At 40.2% G+C, this 22,777-nt stretch overlaps 1 protein-coding gene across 2 annotated transcripts in view; it reads right to left on the bottom strand.

Annotated features, from left to right (window-relative positions):
• Positions 1–978: 978 nt before the first annotated feature.
• Positions 979–22,777, bottom strand: part of gbf1 (golgi brefeldin A resistant guanine nucleotide exchange factor 1) — a 112,854-nt gene continuing 91,055 nt past the window's right edge. The window contains exons 32-40 of one of the 2 annotated variants that reach the window (XM_022765156.1): positions 22,292–22,541; positions 13,281–13,486; positions 11,961–12,111; positions 10,828–10,958; positions 10,512–10,613; positions 8,955–9,068; positions 7,047–7,224; positions 6,712–6,897; positions 979–4,374 (exon numbers count right to left, since the gene is read on the bottom strand). In XM_022765156.1, coding sequence (XP_022620877.1) covers positions 4,121–4,374; positions 6,712–6,897; positions 7,047–7,224; positions 8,955–9,068; positions 10,512–10,613; positions 10,828–10,958; positions 11,961–12,111; positions 13,281–13,486; positions 22,292–22,541 — 1,572 coding nt within the window. In that variant the 3' untranslated portion in view covers positions 979–4,120. Of the gene's footprint in view, positions 4,375–6,711; positions 6,898–7,046; positions 7,225–8,954; positions 9,069–10,511; positions 10,614–10,827; positions 10,959–11,960; positions 12,112–13,268; positions 13,487–22,291; positions 22,542–22,777 lie in introns of both variants that reach the window. The other variant, XM_022765155.1, reaches the window with a different exon arrangement.

The following is a 22,777-nucleotide window of genomic DNA, read 5'->3' on the forward strand; positions in this document are numbered from 1 at the left end:
ATGGTTGAATAAACAAATAAACATAAACATTCGCCTGACCTGCACAGTGCACACTAGCTTGCTACTTTGTCTACACGTTACTTCAGGTTTGCACAGAAGTCTCCAGGTTTCTTCCCTTCATCCTTATTTCTGGAAATATTTTCATCTTTGCAAAGTTTGTTACAATCTAACATAGATAATGACCGTTAATGTAACACTAATAAATGGTTAATAGAACACCTGTGAAGCGCAGTTATACATGTAGTTAAAAGTCCCAGTGCTGCCTGTATTCCATCAGCACTCATGGAATGTCTCTTGTCCAATCAAATTACTTGGTCAGAACTAACTGTTGTATAAAATACAATATTGATGATCTCCACCCTGCTCCAGCTGTGGAAGGATGGTTTGAGGTTGGTGTTCAGAGCCCCTTTTACACCACAAATAGAGCTACATGTTCTTCCCTTAGAGAGTTGAGCTGCTCTTTGACAAACTTCAGCTCAGTGATGCAGCAGCTTCCTCTGTTGTGTCCATGGCAACAGGACTCCATGCTCCATGTGTGTGGTGGACTCATGAGCAGAGCTGTGAACCAGCTCATTTAAAATAAGTATTCATGAAAGGGGCTATTTGTGAGCTTGTGTCTTGTCAGGAGCAAGTGGTAGTGACTGTTGCTTGACAGGAGCTTCAGCCATTGTTGTGTTTATAATACCAGAGGTTATAATACATCCTCTGACCAGCAATGTCTTCAGGGCAGATTGGATGCTACAGTGGCTCGGTATCAGGAAGTGACAACTTGGGTAAGGGCTTCTACTTCAGTAGAAGAAAAGACGTGATAAAGACAGGAGCTAACATTGTTAATTGTTGGTGGCCTCAGCCTCATGGTGGCACTGGTGTGTCACTGTTACTATGAATAAATACAGACACAATGAGGAAGAAGCGTATGAACATTATTGCCACAGTGACTTGATGGAGGAGCATTTCCTTTGATAGTGGAGGGTTTTGATGATGACAGCTCTGCAAATGTATTTGTACCTGATTCTACTGATAAGCGTCTTTTGTGACATTCATAAATTCCACACCTGACATTAATGTGTTTCCATGTGCGTCTTGAGTGACCACTTGTGATCAGATCTCACTTCCCTGCTCAATATCCAAACAAACACAAGTTGTTTTTAGCCTAGGACAGACATTGATGAGTATTTTATTTCACATTTCACTGACACAATTTTCCATCCATTGTACATGAATCACTGTAGTTACTGTTACACTTAGTGAGGAAGGTCAATCAGGAAAGAATCAGTCTAACATGGTGTTCACCATAGCAACAAGGTTGACCTCTCCGCTTTTTTTGTTCTCACCAGCTTTGTGAAATGATTCTTAATAGTAAAAGGAAAACAGAAAAACAATGAGCACTTTCTTTATATTTTATTTATTACATAGTAAAAAGTACATTACCTTTCATTTATATATATATATATACACATAATATTCATGTAATTTCCTGTTCAAGCAAGAATCAGCTGATATATCTAAGAGTCCCATACAACAAATAAACCCACTGTTTACAAAATGTCTCACGTGCGTGGCTCTATAAGGCTGTAGTGTTACCTGACTGACATATACACACTGTATCTACGTCATCTGTACTGCAGTGGAAAAGTCCATCAGTTCTTTCCCAGGTCAATAAATAACATTATCATTAAACATTACAGAGATAATCCCAGGGCCACTTTGAATGGATGTTCAGCTTTCATTTAAACCACAATCAAAGACACACATTTGGCATTAAAATGGTGAATTAGTCTCCATTAGTTTGTCAATGTACGTGTCATTGTACACAAGACACAGTCAGCATGCAAGAATGTCAACATATATGTATCCAGGGAAAATGCAGCATATGAAAAACTCATGGTGAAATTTAATCACAACTGAAAACTTACTGTGGAAATGTAAATAACTGCACATTAGCACTAATTGTAGCACTAAAACACTTGACTGTGAAAAACAACCATCTCTGGTATGTAGGTCATCCAGAGTGCTGCCACTATGTTTAGAAATCAAGCTGCAAATTCTGATTTAAAGATTGATGTCAGGTCCATCTGTATTCTGGTTCATTTGGTTAGGACCAAAGAAGAAAATCCACTGTTGCATCTTAGTTCTGCTCCAGTTCATGTTCACACTGACTTTTTGCAGTCCAGTGAGAAGTGAACAAGAAGTCATGTGACTGAGACTCTTACCTGTGTAGTGTCACCATCAACTGGATGTCATGAATTAACAGTGATGAAAAGGTAGAAATGGGTTCTACAATGTTCTACAACTCTGAATCAATTAACGAACGCCACAGATTCATTGTAGTGTTGCTGTGTTGATGGGATGAAAAAGGCTGAACCCAGACAGAATGCACATGCTGCAGTAATCGTGCAACTGGTTCATCTTCAAAAAAGCATTTGGATTTATTAACTCAATAATTAGCTTTGCATGAAAAAGGTGTATTTTATTAATGTCAGCACAGTGGAGCAGCGAACTCCAGCTCCAACAAACGAGAGCAACACATCAGAACTTCAATCAGCTCTGGTGGAGTGAAGAAAAGCTCTGTGCCTCTACAGGCTGTTGTTTACTGCTGGAGTCGTAACACTGGAGCAAATGAACCGCTGAAAAATTCACACATATGAACAGAGACAGATGGTTTCCACAGACAGATGCTATAACGTCAGTGGTAAGTGAATTTCAACACTAACTATTCAGTAGTGATTACATTCAGCAGTGAAGTTTTCCGTCACTGCTGTTCTCTGCTCTATAGATCCTGTTTGATATGATCAGTAACCAGCCAGGCTACAGGCTCTTACATGTGTGGACTGTTAGAACATAACATATAAACAAGATAAAATGACATCAGTTCTCTTGTAAAATATTTGTTAGATTTACCATAAGCCTTTCAAGTTACACCGAGCTCACAGCAGACTCAAGTATCGCTGTTTCAGAATGTTTTAGATGTGTCATCTCTGGTCACACAATTCCTCTGTGTTTAGAGCAGGAGGACTCAATAAGGTGCCTGAAATCAAAGCTTGTTTTTTAGCATTGAGAAAAAATGGGTAGAAATAAACTGTGGAGTCCAGAGCTTCTGACTTTGGACATTGCGGAAAAAACAGAACAGAACAAAAACTGACTGATTAATAAAGTTGTTTTTCTGTACACTTTTGTCCTACAGGAAATCTTGTCATGATTTCAACCAAGTTGATGAGAGAATGTGGGAGTGACAGTGTTAAATAAAGTCTAAACCTCAAAAAAAACAACTGATTATGGATGGAGGCATCCATGAACCTGATCTTGATAACATTAGGAATAATTTCAGTCTTACATATGAAAATGTTAGAATTTAACACACTGAGGTCAAGAGACCGAGTCCCCCACAGCTGGTGATTTTACCAGCACATCTATACTACAAACCAGGACTATGTGTGTGTATCTAATTCTTCTGAGCCATAAAGCTCCACTGTCCAGGAACTTCAACACAAATCAGTGAGTCACACTGTCCTTCATTAGCATGAATACACTGTAGTTTATTTTGTCTCAGAAGAATAATACCAGCATGTGGAGGGGAAATACTGAATCTTTACATTTGAAGTTGTTGTATTGGCCTAAAATATATATAATGCACTGAGTTTAAAAACACTGGCATCAGCCAGTAAAATGCTCACCATGTGCAGTACAGTAGAAACTCTCCCCAGGTTGCTAAACACCCAAAGTCTCCCCAGAAAACAGAGTATGAGATCTCAGTGTTCTCAGTGAAGCTACATTTTTACCTTTTTAACTTTTATATTTTTACATGAAAGACTTGTCCTGAATTTTCTTAACATGATGTCACATTGTCTCCATTTAGTCATTTATCCACAGGAATTAGAAAATGCCAAACACAAAAATGGCACAAAGAATGCATGGTGCACCTGCAACAGTGTCAGATGTTTAACCCTGATCTACCCCTTAAAATCAAACATGGGTTAACTGAGGTGTCACTTCTACTTTGTCTTTTCATATATATTTCATCACAAACCTGGTGACAAGCAGCTCCTGAAGCTGTAGTTAAAGTCTGTCAGGTCCAGTTGTTAAAGAGGTGTAATGGGGGTGTAAGGTAGCTTGAGTTCTCTTACTTGACCTCGTCAGAGGGGCTCGTAGGTCTGGGACCGGAAAGCAGTGGTACTGGGGAGGTGGCCTCGATGAGGGCAGGGTTCAGAATGATTGGCAGGGACATGGGCGGGACTCCCACCTGCAGGGGAGAGGCGAGGGGCTGCAGGATGAGGGGCGACTGGCTCAAGTGTGAGGGAGCCTGGGCAGGGGACGTTGTTAGCGGTACCGGCATGGGGGGAATCGAGGGTGAGACTGAAGATGATTGGTCGGATCCTAGAAAACAGAATATACATTATAATACACTTCAGTAACTATTCCACTAGTCAGTTTTCTAATGGGACACAAATGTAAAGCAGGCTCTGAGTGATCTTCCAGACCTGGGCTCATATGTAAGTGACTCCTCAGCCACCTTGTCTCAGAGGTTTAGTAAATACAGACTGGCATGATGGATGTGATGCACTGTGACAGCACACAGTAGTTACTGTAAAACTGCACAGTCTGCTGAGATAAAGTGTACATTATAGAAGCTATTTGTAAGTTTTGCTATTACTTCATAGCCAATGTTAGCATCATTGTGTTTATAATACAAGAGGTTAAAATAGGTCCTCTGAGCAGCTACTTCTTCAGGACAGACTGGAGGCTTCAGTAGAAGAAAAGATGTGCTAGAGACAAGAGTTAACATTGTTGTTGCTTCCCACAGCTGTTGGTAATTAAAAAATGAAGTTTGATGCTGAACTCACATTTCCTCTAGACTGGTAAGTAAACAGCTGCTAATGCTAACATACAAATAGCTCCTTTAAAGCTCTGAAAAAATAAATTAATATGAGAATGAAGCAATGACAATCCAAATGGTTAATGAAAACTTACTGGTCAATCTGAACCATTTGTCCCCTGAGGTCTTGAACACTTGTATGAAATTTTTAGAAGAAAAGAGTAGGGCAACTCTGTTTCACTGTCCAAATTTACAACATCACTGAAAACAGTTGTTCAGACTATATCTAGGATTGTTTGGAGTGAAGATATGTGTGTACTTGGTATACATCCAAAGAACTTTGTTGTTAGTTCAAAACACATGACTTTGGAGGATGACAGCATACAGAAGGAGATGGCATCTTGTATTGTCTGATGTGTTTTTTTTGTTTTGCTTCTTGTTGGATGTGTAAAATTCAATAAAAAAATACTGTTTAATGTATTCAGCTTATATACGAGTATATGGCTTCTTATTTACTTGTGAACAGTGGTGATCCTTTTACTTAAATTTTACGTTAATGTGTTATCAGCTAAATGTAATGAAAGTATGAAGTATGAAGTGACTGCACTCGTAATGCAGAAAAATTGCCACTATCGGTGTTGTACTGTTGTGTTTCATGGATTATTATTATTGGTGCATTGAAGTAAATGTTGGACTTAAGTATGTTAGTTATTTAGGGCTTTGCTAAGTGTACCCTTAAATGCATCTCTTGGGTCTTTAGTGATCTAGGATGAAATACCTCATCATTCATGTAGCTCCCTGCTGTTACTCAAACCATCTGTCTTCAACAGTGTTCTGCTTTCAAAATGTCATCACTGATGAAATGAAATGCATCGTTTCTCTCATGTTTTTCTCTCGGTGGTGATGCTGAGGTATAGAGTCTATTTGTTCCACGGGATGCTGGGTGAGTGATTGTGGGTTGTGCTGAGTAAAAGAAGTGATAGTGAACTCAAACGTTTATTCTTGTCTATTATATATGTCAGGAGTGTGTGTTTGATAGCTGTAATGATTAATTGAGGGACAGAAAATTATTCATCAGCAGTAATTCAAGCAAAAATGTGGAACATTTCATGGTTTCTACTTTTCAAATGTGAGACTTTGCTTTTTTTAAAATTTTTTATAGTAAATCTTTTGGACTGCTGGTCGCACAAAACATTTAATAACATAAACTAGAGCTGTAGAAGAATTGTGATGGATGTTTTTAACTGTTAATTGTAACTGTTGCAGCCCTATATGATCTAATAGGATCATTAGTTTCATCATCATTCACCATTGTTTCAAAGTCAGTATCAGACTTAGGGATTTATTTTGCTCTTCACTGATTTACAGATTGATCTTATCATTGCACCTGAAACTTTGCCCATTTGCATCATTGGTCTTAGTAAATATCCCACATACGTGAAAATATGCAGCAACATCACATTCTGCAGCCCTTACTGTAATTCAGGCTACGCTTAGCAAATCCGTCGAAGTCTTCAATTCATCTCTGCCACTGACTGTTCATATTGCAATTTCTCTCACAACTTCATCCAATCTCCATAAAACACTATACACACTTAACACTATCAATCATTTGGCTCTGAAATGCAAGTATGATGGAAAAGATAATAATGATTGCACTTAAAATTATCATCATATGTGGTTTCACAGGACAGTTTCAGTGTCTTGCTTTCCACCCTGCCAAAGGTCACAGAGGAAAACACTGACTACTGCCTTTGGCCTTAGTAATGATCTAATTTACAGATACTGAGTACTGGCACAGTATCACCTATATACAGTATGTGCACAAAGCCCATGCTGGTCACAGAGTGTGTGATAAAGTATAATGTGTTGAGACAGGAAACCTTGTTTGTTTTTACCGGTGGCACTTGTTGTTTGTGGCTCCTGGGGTGATTCTGGCCTGTGGGTCTGTGTCTCTGCAGGGGCTACTGGGACTGGAGCTGGGGAGGGAGGCTGGCCAGGTGGTAGGGACACCTGAGGGGATGGAGGCCGAACTGCTAGGGGTGGCGGCTGCATGGTCTCTGATGGAGGACTGGGTACTGGATCTAAAAATGAAGATGATACGTAAGAGACACTAGCATCAAGCTCCCAGTAATACAACAAGTTTACGTGATTAGATCAAGCCGTTCACCTCACGTGAAAGCAGACAAACTAATCTAGATTCCCACATCCCTTCGGGTCTGCTGGTGTGTACCTGGTATAACAGTCTGTTTGAAGAGCTCCTCCCTCAGGTGAGGCAGGAAACAGATGATTCGTTCCCAGGTAATTTCCCACAGGTCTGAGTATCCTGTCCTTGAGTCAGCGCTGTGAAAGATCCCTGCTGTGTCCATCACCAGCAGCATATTCTTCAGAGACTCAGGGATCGCCTCCAACTACACAGACAGACAGAGGCAACACATCAGCAAGGTCTGAATCAGTCAGTCTTTTAACACCAGACTCAGACTTCAAAGTCCTGCAAAATATATTCCTCTCTGTTCCAAGTGTGGTGATTTGTACATCTTTAGATAACTTAGAGGATAACACGCTCTACTGTTTGATGAGAACATTGTCCTAATTCACAGACTGTAAAACGGGATTCTATATGTCCAGAAAACCAATCTCTGACATGTTGACAACACGTTTGTGTTCATTCAAACATTATTAGAAATGAAGACAACAAACAGGGAGTAAACACACAGAAGTTACTGGTGAATTTATCTACACTGAAAAACAGATTATATAATGACTTAATGATGAGTTTCAACAGCCCACAAATGACATAAATGACAAAACATCTGTAACATGGAAGGATTTGCGCATTCCCATAGACAACTACACTGCTCAGAAAAAAGAAGGGAACACTTTAAATCACACATCAGATTTCGATGAACGAATTATTCAAGTTGAAAATCTTTACTGATGTACATTGTATAATTTGTTGAGAACAAAATGACAACACTGGTCAATGGAAACCAAAATCATCAACCCATTGAGGGCTGGATTCACAGTCACGGTGAAAATCTAAGTAAAAATTTCAATCACAGACTTTTTCAACTTGTGTGAATTTCATCATGGCAACTCATAATGTGTGTCAGTATCGTGTTTGGCCCCCCTGTGCCTGTTTGCACTCCCTACAATGCCTGGGCATGCTCCTGATGAGTCAGCGGATGGTGTCCTGCAGGGATCTCCTCCCAGATATGGATCAGGGCATCAGTGAGCTCCTGGACAGTCTGTGGCGGTACTTTCACCATAACGTCACATACGAGCTCAACTGGATTTATGTCAGGGGAACGTGAGGGCCAGTCAGTGGCATCAATGCCTTCATCATCCAGGAACTGCCTACACACTCTGGCCACATAAGGCTGGGTATTGTCCTGCACCAGGAGGAACCAAGGGCCCACTGCACCAGGGAGGATTTCTTCCCGGTACCTAACAATAGTCAGGGTACCGCTGGCTATGACATGGCGGTCTGTGCGACCCTCCAAGGATATGCCTCCCCAGACCATCACTGACCCCCCTGCAGCCTCTGTCACATGTGCTCAGTGTAAATCTGCTCTCATCTGTGAAAAGAACGGGGCGCCAATGGTGGACCTGCCAGTTCTGGTGTTCTCTGGAGAATGCCAGTCGAGCTGCATGGTGCTGGGCTCTGAGCACAGGTCCAACTAGAGGACATGGGGCCCTCATGCCACCCTCATGGAGTCTGTTTCTGACAGTTTGGTCAGAAACATGCACACCAGTATCCTGCTGGAGGTCATGTTGTAGGGTCTGACAGTGCTCCTCCTGTTCCTCCTCACACAAAGGAGCAGGTACCGGTCCTGCTGCTGGGTTGATGCCCTTCTACGGCCCTGTCCAGCTCTCCTCGTGTAACGGCCGGTCTCCTGGTATCTCCTCCATGCTCTTGAGACTGTGCTGGGAGACACAGCAAACCTTCTTGACACCGCAGGTATGGATGTGCCATTCTGGAGGAGCTGGACTACTTGTGCAACCTGATTGGGCTGCTTTATTCTGCATCATATCCAAGAAGATCCAATGATACATCAGGTACCAGCCTGATATATCAGTTATCTGTAATCATGTCACAGTACTGTATGTTAATACCTATAAACTGTATCACTATCCTCACCAGTAAGTCACTGGATCCTGCATGCATGTACTTGTCCATGAAGTCCAGAATGGTGAGCCAGAGGGCAGCAAAGGTGGGCAGGGACAGCAGAGGAGACAGGTGCTGGAGGAAAACCTGAAAATATGGAAAACAATCACATATCAGTCACAACTGCTGCCACAACAATGAGCTCAGTTTATGTAAGCAGACAGTTGTTGGATGATCACCTACATTTTAAAAATCAAAGCCACGAGTGTTAAAGGGAAAGGACCCTTTTCTGGTCTAGTTGTAAAGTGTTGGTCATTATTCTTGATGGCTGTAGTAACTTTTTGTTTCCCATCTTCCCATCAGACATGAACATGGAGGGATTTCATTGAATACAGTATTATAATACAATTGGGGTCTATTACAGTACAAGACAAATTCATTTGACATTGATATTTTCAGGCTCACTGACCTACTTATCATAGTTCTGTGGTACAATGTAAGATGATAAGAGACATTTCAGGTGTATCCCCCTTCACTTCAGTGCTTTACTGTGGCACATCAACAGGCATATTGTCTCACGCTATTCAGTTCTGCTAGTTTCTTAAGCATAGCAATTACTACTGACTTCTCTCTCTCCCCCTCTCCCTCCCTCTCCCTTAGGCAAGGCACATTTATTTGTATAGCACATTATCAGACACAGAGATCATTCAATGTGCTTAACAGATATAAAGGAAGCATAAACGAGCTGACAGCTCTTGAGATTTTAGAGGCCTACTAGGCTTATATACATTGAACATTTCATATATATATATTCAGGGCATGAATAAGTTTTTCTAAGTCTTAGACACAATGTCTCTGACCTTACCTATGTTTTTGAGATTCCAAAATGCAGACTAAGATCCCCATCCATGATTACACTGCGAATTTTAACATGGGTTGAAGTCTTTAATGCTCTAGACTCCAGTCTTTATTCAATTGAAGGAATTTTTGTTGAATGGAGCCATCCACTTTTAGAAGTCACAGACACAATGAATCGATAGGACCAAAATCACCTGTGTGTCATCTGTGTAGCTATGATAACCCACCTATTGCTCTTAGAGGATATGGCCAAAGGGAGCATATACAGAAGTAGTCCAAGAATTAATTTTTGTGCATGGTGGTTTTTACTGATTCATGAGTGCTGATAGAGACAAAACAACCCATGTTCTGAACCATGTGAGGACTGTTCTTGAAAGTCCAATCTTGTTTTCTAATTTGTCTGCTACATGTTTACATGACCACAGCACACCTTTTCTGCAGATTTTTCAGCTATTCAGGTCTGGAGACTCTATCATCTGCTGCCTCAGCAGAATCATGTCACAGTTACATTTGTCCTCATTCTGATATTTGAAGAGAACATTAACAGAAGCTCTTCACCTGTACCTGCAGGATATACACTGCTGCCACATGATTGGCTGACTGGATAATTGGATAATTGCATGAATAAGCGGATGCACAGGTGTTGCTAATGAAATGCTCAGTGATATGATGTGTTCATGACGTATCTGCTGGTTGTTGGTAGTGAGTGCTGCAGTGTGTGTTGCTCTTAACCTTTGACAGGAGTGTGCAGCCTCTCATCCTTGTCTCCTCCATACCACCCACATCTGCTGGGCTTATGTTGTCGAGTAGCTTGGTCAACAGGGGGAAAAGTACCTTCAAACACAAACACAAACACACACTCAACATCAGCAAGCTCCTGAAATCTACAAGTGAGCTGATTAAGAAAAGGGATTGCAGTAGATTAAATTATTTGTTTTACAATATCCAACCTAATTAGCATAATTGATTAACCCTATTCTGTATAAGGGCAGATAAAGGATTTGATAGTAAGTGCAGCAAGCACATAACTTCTCTTCTCCTTCCTCACCTTATTGAAGCAGGACTCCCACTCAGTTGCATCGAGTGTCTGCAGATCATGGACAAGCAGCGCCCTCTGGAGGTATGTGAGTGCCTGCATACGAACCTGTCGCCTTGCATCACAGCACAGCCAAGCAATGCCTGCAGTGGGTAACAACATATCAGACATCAGCTGTAGTGGAGAATCAGACTCACCTGAAGTCTGTTATTCGGTTAAATCAGCCAGATCAGTGTGTTTTATACTCCACCATTCATCAGTCTCTCAACATCTTCAAAATCAGTGATGTGGATATTCAAGTAAATTATTATTATACACGTGGGTGTACTGTTTATGTATGTGTTTCAGGCAAGAGCATTGGGAAACTGAAAATGTTTTTTTATATTGTATTTATGTAGAGAAATTAACATGGGCCATTACATCATTATCTTGTTTTGTTAATATTGCTATCTAATTGTGACCTGTGAACATTTGAAATTGAAATTTAGACGTTTACATTAATTATCCCCTTTAGGTTAATCTATGTATTTTCTTTTTAGATAGTCTTGTCAAAAAAAATACCAGTTGCGTCTGAAATATGAGATGTAAATTTAAAAGATTTGACCTTTGATTAAAGTAGTCTGCTAAAATAGAACTAAGTTTAATTTGCAGTAGGATATGTGGAGCAGGTTTTGAGCCAATTCTACTTCTTACTTTTTTTTTTTTTTTTTTACCTCTGTAGCAGTCTGAGGGAAATTTGTGTAATTTATACAATAAAAAAAACAGCTCAGCAACGTATCATGTATATGTGTATTCTAAAAAAAAAAACATATAACAAAATTTCAAACAGGCCCCACGTCAATGACATTTCTAAAAATTAGAAATGTATTCAAGCTTATTTCGATGGTAGCCATTATCAGTTTTATAATCATATCCTGAAAATCCACTTGAACTGTACTATTAAAATGACCCTACATTATTCTATTATAATATATAATATATATTATACAGTATAATGCACTCCAGTAACACACCACGATAAAAAAAAGCTCCAAAGGTTAGAAAACTAAGAAAAATTAACATTATTACCTTCATGAAGGTACTTTTTACAGGAGCTGCTGTAGTGGACTGCATTAGATCTCCTGTATGTTGAGATCAGGGCCTACCTTGCAGCAGCGGGCACCAGCAGCTGGTCCATAGAGTCTGGGAGTCGGCCTCAATTTTCCTGCCTGCAGCCTGCAGATGCCGCTGCTCCTCTGCCCAGGAGCTGTAGATGCTTGCAGCCCGGGTGTGCAGGGTATGCATCAGGTCTAAGAGCTGCATGATGACATGTGAAGCCAAGCCAATATTTGGAGTATGAGGTTAAATCATTTACTACTAGCAACAAGCACTGAGTCAATTGCAAAGTTATTTGGACAGTACTGTCTTTATACTTTCATACAATCTGGTAACAGGACATTGTACTGTATACTATAGACATTAAATTGTAGCTGACGAGCTGCAAACAAATCGGTATTTTTATACTTCTTATGGAGCAACAGGTATATTGGTAGAAAACAGCCCTCTTTAAAAGAGTTGATCAAGACTTGAAATCCACTTTAGTTAACTACAAACTACAGATTTTTAAACAGAGTGATAAGAGACCACTTTTCACTTTCATCAGAGGAATACATACAGAGTCTGTAATTAGTGAACATCACAGCACTGTCATGTTTCCCTGGAACACAAATTGAAGGATAAAGAGCCATCCACACCAACAACAATACCTATAAATATAGTGTCCACATCTGCCAGGAAGAATGAGATAAACTCCCCAGATTCAGGTGTGCACAGCTGGTACAGACTTAAGGGGGTTCTACTGAGTTAAAGGTCAGAATTTGAATGAGAGATTTCAGTTTTTGATATTAATACATTGTCAAAAAATTCTAAAAACCTTCTTTCACGTGGTCATGTAGGCTGATGAGCAAAATGGCAATTTTATCCATTTAAAATTAAATCTACAAAACAATAGGGTGTGAAAAAAGTAAAAGGGTCTGAATACTTTTCTTTGATATGACTGTGCTTTTCTGCAAAACAATGGCAATAGGCAACAGGATAAAAATACACTGGTATTATCTCTTAATTAACATTCCCACCCCAGTCAGCATTGCACCAGAAACAAAGGACAAATCAGATATTATCAGATGTTGTGTAATGTTCCACATGACGGCTGTAAGGAAAGTTTCACTAACATTTTATTACAATCACCATATAAAGTTACACTGGTCCTAAATATCCCCTCAGGTGTCGAAGCCATGGTTTCCCAAAAACATCTTGATGCCACAATCACTTCAGCCTGGAGCAACATTTACCAGCCACTGAGAATACAAGAGTTTTCTCCTCAACAAACATTTGTTGGTTAAACAAGATGCGTTTGGGATTGTTGGGCTCAAACTGACATAAGGTAAAAGGGGGAAGAGGGCTGTTGTACTTACGTCCTGACTAACCTGTAATGACACCGTGTGGTAACTGGCTGGGACACCTTCATCCTCCTCCTCATCGCTGTGAGAACGTGATGGACGCTGGCTGGATGCTCGGCTACTGCCTCGCCTTGTGCCACTTCCACCTTCCTTTTCCCTCCCCCCTGCCTTTTTCCTTAACCGGGACTTGGAGTCGTACTTGTAGGTCTTCTTCTTGTCATGACTGCGGTAGCCTGAGGAAGCACATTATTGAAAAAAATGACTTATGATCTTATTTAGATTCTTAATCTAGAGGCAGAGGTGGTCACTTACTGAAGGGGCTTTGACAGAAAACTATAAACATGTCCACTGGTTGCTAGAACTATAACAGATGGTACTGACTGTTCAAGATGAGGCAGAATTTGAGAATCTACATTTTTCAGGCCCTCCTTAGCTACATCTCATGGAGTCTCTGTTTACATGTGTTTAACCTTTTCAAGTGTTCCCAAAGATGTTTTAGATAATTTTGTATAGGTGTGTTGACTGAGGAGGGAAAGGACTGGTGACAGTGTGCATTTCCTTGGACCCAGAAAAGTTTTAATGCACATTTAGGCTTTTTTTCTGGAAGCTGAATTTTTCTCTGCCAACTTTAAACTATGACATGGCTTCTTCAGCAGAACGTGGTAAGACTCCTTGGCCAGTGGTAGTAGTAGTTTCCCCTGTGCAGATCACCATTCCCCAGCATTCTGAATCTACATATTTAGCTCTGTCCTGAATGTGCATCAGTTTGTTGTTGAAGAAATGTTTTGTAAACTAATCAAACTGTGAAAAATCAACACCAAAATCCAGCTAAATTAATAATTTAGCATTTAGTGAGCACTTCAATGTATCTTTGAGGATGGTATGTCTATGTATACGTTACCTTTCATCTAGCACAACTCTGGAGTTACAGAATAAGACACAATCATGCTAACCACAGGGAAACCATCAAGGTAACAACATAACTTTTCCTTTCTCACAACCCTCAAGCCAAATTGTATGTTTTGAAAATGAATTGCAGAGTTGGTCATTTTCATCCATACATCCATGTTCCCTACAGTGTGTGATAGAAATACAAGCTTGTGGTTCTTTTTTTTCGGTTCTTCACCAGAGCTTAGGAAATCTGTGTGGTTACACTACTACTTAGTGTATGAAGTTAGTCTGCATGGAGTTGTGTGATAAATAATAAATGTCATTTGATAAATAAGCAGCTGAAGTGAACAGCAGCAGACCAATAGTTATGTTCAAATGCCTGAAATGACTTGTTTTTATGTTGAAGTAACAAGGACTTCTAGTGTGATTTATAACTGATCTTTCTAAAACATGGAGGTGTTACTTCGACATTGGAATTTCCTACATTGTTCCGTTAACCTGTGACTACAGCTGTTTCTAATCATTATTTAGTAGTTTTGTCTAAAATTATTAAAAGTTTCAAAATATTTGTGTTAACAATCATGTAAGGAAATGATAACCAATCTTCTTGCTAATGAAGGATTTGTTGATGGTATAGAAAGATATTTGTTCACCTGGGAATTAGGGCTCATGATATCAGATTTCACCATGATTATTGTGGCTAAAAGAATTCACGATAAAGATATTATCATGATATCTATAGAAAATATGAAAAAAGCTACCAGCCGATTCTTCTTTAACTTCGTTCATTGTGTTTTTTGTCTCTTTGTTGACAAATGAATTGGACTCAAATAGGGAGGTGAACAGAGTCTGTGACCATGAAAAAATTTCATTTTTTAAACATTATTATCATTATTAATACCGCTATGGCAACACCCCTACCAGTAATCAATGCCCTGTTGTCTCTGGTTTTGATGCATTTCAGTGCAATTTGAAGGTAGAAAGACAACACTGCATATACAGTTAGGCCCAGAAATATTTGGACAGTGACACAATCTTCATGATTTAGGCTCTGCATGCCACCACATTGGATTTGAAATGAAACAACTACAACGGAATTGAAGTGCAGACTTTAAGGTTTAATTCAAGGGGTTGAACAAAAATATATGATTAAACATGTAGGAATTGTAGCTATTTTTATACAAACGCTCCTCATTTCAGGGGCTCAAAAGTAATTGGACAAATAAACATAACCCTAAGTAAAATGTTACTTTTCAATTTTTTGTTGAGAATCCTTTGCAGGCAATGACTGCCTGAAGTCTGGAACCCATGGACATCACCAAACGCTGGGTTTCTTCCTTTGTGATGCTTTGTCAGGCCTTTACTGCAGCTGTCATCAGTTGTTGCTTGTTCGTGGGTCTTTCTGCCTAAAGTTTTGTCTTGAGCAAGTGAAATGCATGCTCAATTGGGTTGAGATCTGGTGATTGACTCGGCCATTGCAGTATATGCCACTTCTTTGCTTTAAAAAACTCCTGGGTTGCTTTTGCAGTATGTTTTGGATCATTGTCCATCTGTACTGTGAAGCGCCGTCCAATCAACTTTGCTGCATTTGGCTGAATCTGAGCAGAAAGTATATCCCTATACACTTCAGAATTTATCTGGCTGCTTCTGTCTTTTGTCACATCATCAGTAAACACAAGTGACCCAGTGCCATTGGAAGCCATGCATGCCCATGCCATCACACTGCCTCCACCATGTTTTACAGAAGATGTGGTGTGCTTTGGATCATGAGCTGTTCCAATTCTTCTCCAAACTTTCTTCTTCCCATCATTCTGGTACAGGTTGATCTTAGTCTCATCTGTCCAAAGAATGCAGTTCCAGAACTGGGCTGGCTTCTCCAGGTGTTTTTTGGAAAAGTCAATTCTGGCCTTTCTATTTTTGAGGCTGATTAATGGTTTGCACCTTGTGGTGAATCCTTTGTATTTACTCTCATGAAGTCTTCTCTTTATGGTAGACTTAGATACTGATACACCTACTTCCTGGAGAGTGTTCTTCACTTGAGTGGATGTTGTGAAGGGGGTTTTTCTTCACCATGGAAAGGATTCTGCGATCATCCACCACTGTTGTCTTCCGTGGACGTCCAGACCTTTTTGAGTCCAGTGCACTCTTTTTTTCCCAGAATGTACCAAACTGTTGATTTGGCCACTCTTAACATTTCTGCTATCTCTCTGATGGATTTCTCCTTTTTTTTCAGCCTCAGGATGGTCTGTTTCACCTCCATTGAGAGCTCCTTTGACCGCATGTTGTGTGTTCACAGCAACAGCTTCCAAATGCAAACGCCACACCTGGAATCAACTCCAGACCATTTAACTGCTTAATTGATGACAGGTTAATGAGGGAAGAGCCCATGCAGCCTTGTTATTTTTTTTGCAGCCTTCTGAGTCAATTGTCCAATTACTTTTGGTCCCTTGAAAAAGAGGTGGCTACATATTAAAGAGCTGTAACTCCTAAACCCTTGCTCCAATTTGGATGTGAATACTCTCAAATTACAGCTGAGAGTCTGCACTTTAAGCCCATATTGATTATATAATTGTATCCTGAATATGTTTTCATAAACAGCTAAAATAACAAAACTTGTGTCACTGTCCAAATATTTCTGGGCCTAACTGTATTTGAGAATTCTAAAAATACACACCACTAAAGTCCAGACTGTTGGTTGTTCCCCAGATCTAAAGAGGGGGTTACAGAAACCTCCTAACTTGCAGATCCTATGTTAACTGCTTGGTAACCATGGTAATTAGGGTTAGGACCTGATTTAGGAAAAACACCATTACAGATGAAGAGTTCCTGAGTCAATGTTCCTATCCTAACTGAAGATAGGAGAAGCGTATTACATGAGCTTCCTATATTTCAAAAATCTTAAATAAACTTCAGGAAAAGCATTAGTCTGTCCTAACTTTCACTTTTCCACCACTTTGCTAACTTGTTTGATTCATATGGCTGCTTTTTTATTTATGGCAGACCCTTACGATGTGTTGTGGTTTGACGAGAAAACGCTTGTTTGTTTTTTTGCCAATGGACATTTTCAGAGTGAAGTGGCCATTTTGTATGTTTCAATTAGAAATCTTATTGGTAACAAAAATACCTTTGTGAGATGAGATGAGAAAAGTAGTGTCAGTTACTAGGTAACAGACAATAAAGTTAATAACTGATGTTAGATTGAGATATGATAAGATAAGGTAAGATAAGATGGGATTCCTTAAATTAGTTAGGATGTGCTTCTGTAATATCAATCATCTGGATTTTCAGCTGGCTGAAGCACTGACAAACAGCACTACACCTATTTTACTGGCATGTAGCCATTGCACCCACCCCTGTGTTAAAAAAAACACACAAGATCCTAAAAACAACCATGAACGTAGGGGCCATTGATCTTTAAACCACCTTTAACAAAAATATGTGAAGTCAGACCACAAAAGCTCAACAGAGTAATAGCAGGTTTTGCTTTTTTTGGTCTGTGTAAAGCTCTGTTGACAGCATGGATCCAATGGCCTGAGGCACGGGTAGGAAATGAATAGGCCATCAGCTATGCCTAAACACTAGTGCACCACAGCCATTTCTCAGCCTTAATCACTATCTTACTGTACATCACAAACAGCACAAGGAGGGATGAATTGAAAAAGGGAGAGAAGACATTTTATGTGCAGATGACAAGGAGAACAGAAGACAAAGAGAAGAAGAGGGAGAGGAAAGTAGTGAGGTGGGAACATAGTTCATAGAGAGGTGGCCTAATAAACTAAAGTAAGGCTATCTATTGCATGAAATCACAAATTACAAACAGAATTCCCGATATATAGAACTGAATAGGACCCAGATGGCAAAGTTTTCCAGCTCCTCCTGGGGGATCCCATGATGTTCCCAGGCCACATGAGATACATATTTCCTAGGAAACCTACACTGAAAGGCGCCGCGGGTCATCCGAATCAGATGCTCAAACCACCACACCTGGCTCCATTCGACCTAAAGGAGCAGCAGCCCTACTCCAAGGGCTCCTTAACCTGTCTCTAGGGCTGAGCCCAGACACCGTGCCAAGGAAACTCACTTCAGCTGCTTATGCCCTTGTACCCTCTCTGTTGTCTGTTATGACTGCGGTTGTATTTCTTCTGTTGTGTATATTTTTTTCTGGTTGGCAGTTTGGAGTGGGGAAATAGATTACTTTTTTACTGGACAATTTTGTGACCAATCCCGCTTGTGAAGAAGATTTGCTTATTGTGGCTAATTTCTATGACATATGAAAGTGGCCATGGGCATGCTCGCCACTAGTGTGGGGTTCGACCCAGTCTCTGATCCTCAAGCAGGTAGGACCACAGATGTACGTCTTTGTCTAACGCTCCATATAAAGGAGGTTGACACCCAATATAAAGAGCTGGAAGAGCAGGCTATACATGTCTGTATATGGGCTCTAGAGCTGGAGAGAGGGTCTCCTGCTGTCTCTACACCTCTGTCACTACACCAAAGCACCGTCACTGCTTCTGCTGGGTTTGATATAAGTAAACACATAACATTAGTTCCAGCATTTGGCGGGTCTCAGAATCAGAATCTATTGGTTTATTGCCAAGTATGTTTTCACATATAAGGAATTTGCTTGGTGCATTTGAAGTTGACTTGTATTGCAGTGACTTTGAGCGCATAGCAGCTGCATTAAACTGAATTAAGGATCTTTGGTCACTTTTGTTACAGCGCAAACTTGTAGGGAAAGCCTTACAAGTGTGCTCTAGTTTGTTGATTTAGCAGCTTAGACTATGAAATAGCGTAAAAGTCTGTGATCCAAGCTCAAGAACCAGTGATGCCTTAGGAGGCATCTGTCAGCCACACTTAAGAGGAGTTTGAGTGTGAAAAGACCATTTTGTTTGATAGATGGTATAAGGCATGTAAGTTTGATAAGGTTGAGCAGTTATGAGAGCTAATCTTACATGAGGAAATTAAAAAATGTTTGCCAGAATGTATCGTTGTCTATCTAAATGAACAAAAATTACAGTCATTAACATAAGGAGCAGTCCTGGCCAATGAGTTGTGCTCCTCAGTTGTGTTTGTGGCCCAAATGCAGCGCCTGAACGGACAATAAAGTCACCAAAACCTCCGTGTAAAAATACAGCACAGGCAACCAGTGAAATTGTCATGAGCCAAACTTTTTGATCGCTCTGTGTCCCACTCTTAAAAGAACAGGACAACCTTAAAACCTATGAGACTATGAAAGAGATTTCTGATTCAAACCGTTTCTCAGGGCTTCGTTCCCCTTCACAGCTGAGGAAAAAGACAAAGTGCCAGTGAACATCATTAGAGACACTGGTGTCTACCACTCATTTATGTTATATAGTGTCTTACCCCTATCAGATTAGACGTCATGCCACTCTGATATTTAAGTGTGAGGTATTAAGATGAGTGCAGTCAAAGCCCTGCTACACATGGTGCACTTACACTTGCCTCTTGTCACAGGATGTGTTAAAGTAACTGTGCTCCTGCAGTTACGATCAGTGGCATCTTAATTATAATTGGCCGGAGGATTTTTTATTCTTTCCCCAAAGTTGGAGACGTTCCTATAGCTGCTGCGCTCAACGCCCCTCCCCTTGCCTCCGATGTGCCAGATGTGTTTCCTGCATGCGCACAGACTCAAACTTGTTGAGTTGTTGATTTGTCTGGGTCATGTATGACAAATTCAGATGAGGGTGAAATTCTGGACATCTCGGTGTACAGAAAATCTACCATCGCTGATGTTACATTTCCAGACAGAGTAACGCTCCTCCACTGCGCCATCTATGTGTGCAACTCCTCCTGCATATCATCCCTCTAAAGATTGGCTGACGGAAAAAAGAAGCTCCATGTCAGTCCTTCATTTCAGAAATTCAGAGGTGTGGATTAATTTTGGAATCTTTCCTGTACCATCTGTTGGAGTCAGCTTGTACAGATATTATCCATTTGACTGAAGGTAACTTGTTGACATTTTCATCTGTTCTGTTCCATGATACTGATGAGGGGGGCCATGGCCCTATCAAGCCACACGCTTAGAGTTAATCCAACTAAATGGGCTGGAAGGAGGTGAGCTACCTCATGAAACATGATTTGGCCATCCCAAGTAACAGTACTTGGAGTTCGCTCTGTGCACTAGTTCCAAAACTGGACAATACTCCTGGACTTTGTAGTGACTACAGAAAAGTCAGTTCAGTCACCAAACCTGATTTGTTTCCACTTCCTAGAATAGAGGACTGTATTGAAAGAGTATGTTCTGCCAAATCTGTAAAATCAGTCCCCTCACACCACGGGACTCAGAGCTTTTATTACATCTGACCATTTCCTCCAATATACCGTTATGCCACTTGGGTTGTGCAATGCCCCTGCTATGTCCCTGTGGGTGTGTGGGTGTGTGGGTGTGTGTGTGTGTGTGTGTGTGTGTGTGTGTGTGTGTGTGTGTGTGTGTTAACAATGAAGATGGCGTGTAAGATCACCCTGACAATGTAGTATCGACGTAGCTGCACAGCTCACAGTTCAATTTGTGGACTGCAGAAACATCCAATCTTGTCCGCCTAAACGGTCGTCGATGGTGGATCCTGAGGATCGTCCTGTAGCCGTGTCTCAGGGAAACACATAATACTACACTGACGGGAAGTCCCTCCAATTCCTCGCCCGTCTCACAGTCCAGTGATCTCATGTTACCCATTATGACAGAAGGAAGATATGCTCTTCTCCATCAGTCTCTATTGTCTGGACCCAGCTCTCTTCCCTCATCTTTATCCTCTGCACCCTCTGCATGTTCTGGTCACCATACTGGCTGGCTTTAGTGCCATCAGCTGGTCTGTGGTCTAAACAATGCGACCATGGAATTGTTATGCAATATAATTGTGATTGACTGGCTGCATTAAAAAAGGTAGCTGAATGAAAGACGTTATTCCACTTTGAAAAAAAAAAAAAACAGATCTCTCTCTACTAGCATGTTTAGAAAGCACAGAGCTTAAATAACTTACAAGTAAAATTTTAAATAAATATGACAAAAAAAGAAAAATTAGGAGCAGCTGCAACAGGCTGTGTGCAGGTAGTTCCTGTTGCATTAGATGCATATTTTGCATATATGGTATTTATGTGTATTTGCCCACTCACATGTAGCTATATTATTTTTTAAATAATAGGCACTTTATTTTGTATCTTCACAGATACCTAATTCAATTTCATGCATTTTGTTTCATTTATTTATTTTTATTTTTATTTATTTTGGCAAAATGCACAAGCGCAACTGTGTATATATAAGCTATGGGCTTACGCTGCATTCTTCAGTTGGCAGCGATACCCTGATAGTAAAGCCACTGAAGACCAGCAAAGTTATTGTTGTATTGTGCTTTGTTACAGTATATTGTTTGTGGTCATTAGGTAACGGCATATTTTTGATGCAACCGTCAGTAATGTAGTTCCTCAATGTTTTTAGCTGTTATTTTAGTAATGTGTGTTATCTAAGCCGTGACAACATATTAATCAGGAGTGTAGAGACTGTGATGGTCGGTGGTGCTGGTGATTTATTGTTTTCTATAAGAATATATTAATTATAAGAATTGTACAGGAAATTAATTTTGATATTTTTTTTATAATTTAGGATTAGGCTAATAATTCCTCATACTTTGTTATACAAGATGATTTTGTGGGTTTTTTTTATTGCTAGTTTAATTATTTTAAATGGAGTTATTTAGGGAAAACTGTATTATTTTTGGATAGGCAACTGTTATTTTGATATATTTGTTCTGAGTCAGATCAGTTGGCACTTATACCCTGAGAGTAAAGCTACTGAAGAACAGCAAAGTTATTGTTGTTTCTTTTATTCTGAAATAATAAGCACCCTCTTTCTTTAAATATATTCATCCTGAGTCCAGTCTGATTTGTGGATGCAACATGTACGGTATTTGAAATTTGTTACACTGAGGTTGTACTTTGGGGCCCATATTGTTTGAGACTGTATGTCTTTGATTTAACTTAATATTAAATATCACACATTGCAACTTGAAGTACAGTGAGCTACCAGCTAGTCACCTTTTCAGTTAATATCTTTTCACTTCATCACAGTCTGATAAGTACTTGTGCTCCTGTGAAAGTTAAAATGTTAAAATGTTAAAATGTCAGTGTCTCACCTCCATTGAGGCTGGCCTCCACAAACACTCGAATAGCTCTAACACACAGTTCAAAGTTGTCAGGGGTGACGTGGGCAGCATCACGGACGATGAAAGAGAGCGTCTCCACACATTTAATGAGAGACTTTGTGTCGTGCTGGCCCAGGTCCTGTCCCAGCGTTAGACTGTACTGGTTGACCAGTGGGTGATTCAGCTGAGCTTTAGAGCTTACTGGAGGGGTCTTACTCATGTCCAGGTCATCTTTCCCAACCTGGAAGAAAATACAAATCACAGAAATACAAATATGCATCAGAATTTGATCAACTGTGAAGATTTTTATATTATACAATATGCTTCAAGACATTTAAGCAATATCTCAGTTATGGTGTACTGAATATCAGCACGGCTGTGATTCGGTCATAGGTACGAGGCTGCAGGCAGAGTACCGAAGACAATCACAGCGGTGCTGATATTCAGTTACCTCATGTGTGCGCTGAAGTATCCAGG

Source organism: Seriola dumerili, unplaced genomic scaffold (assembly GCF_002260705.1).
Source record: "Seriola dumerili isolate Sdu_G_001 unplaced genomic scaffold, Sdu_1.0 BDQW01000665.1, whole genome shotgun sequence".
Classification (NCBI taxonomy): domain Eukaryota; kingdom Metazoa; phylum Chordata; class Actinopteri; order Carangiformes; family Carangidae; genus Seriola; species Seriola dumerili.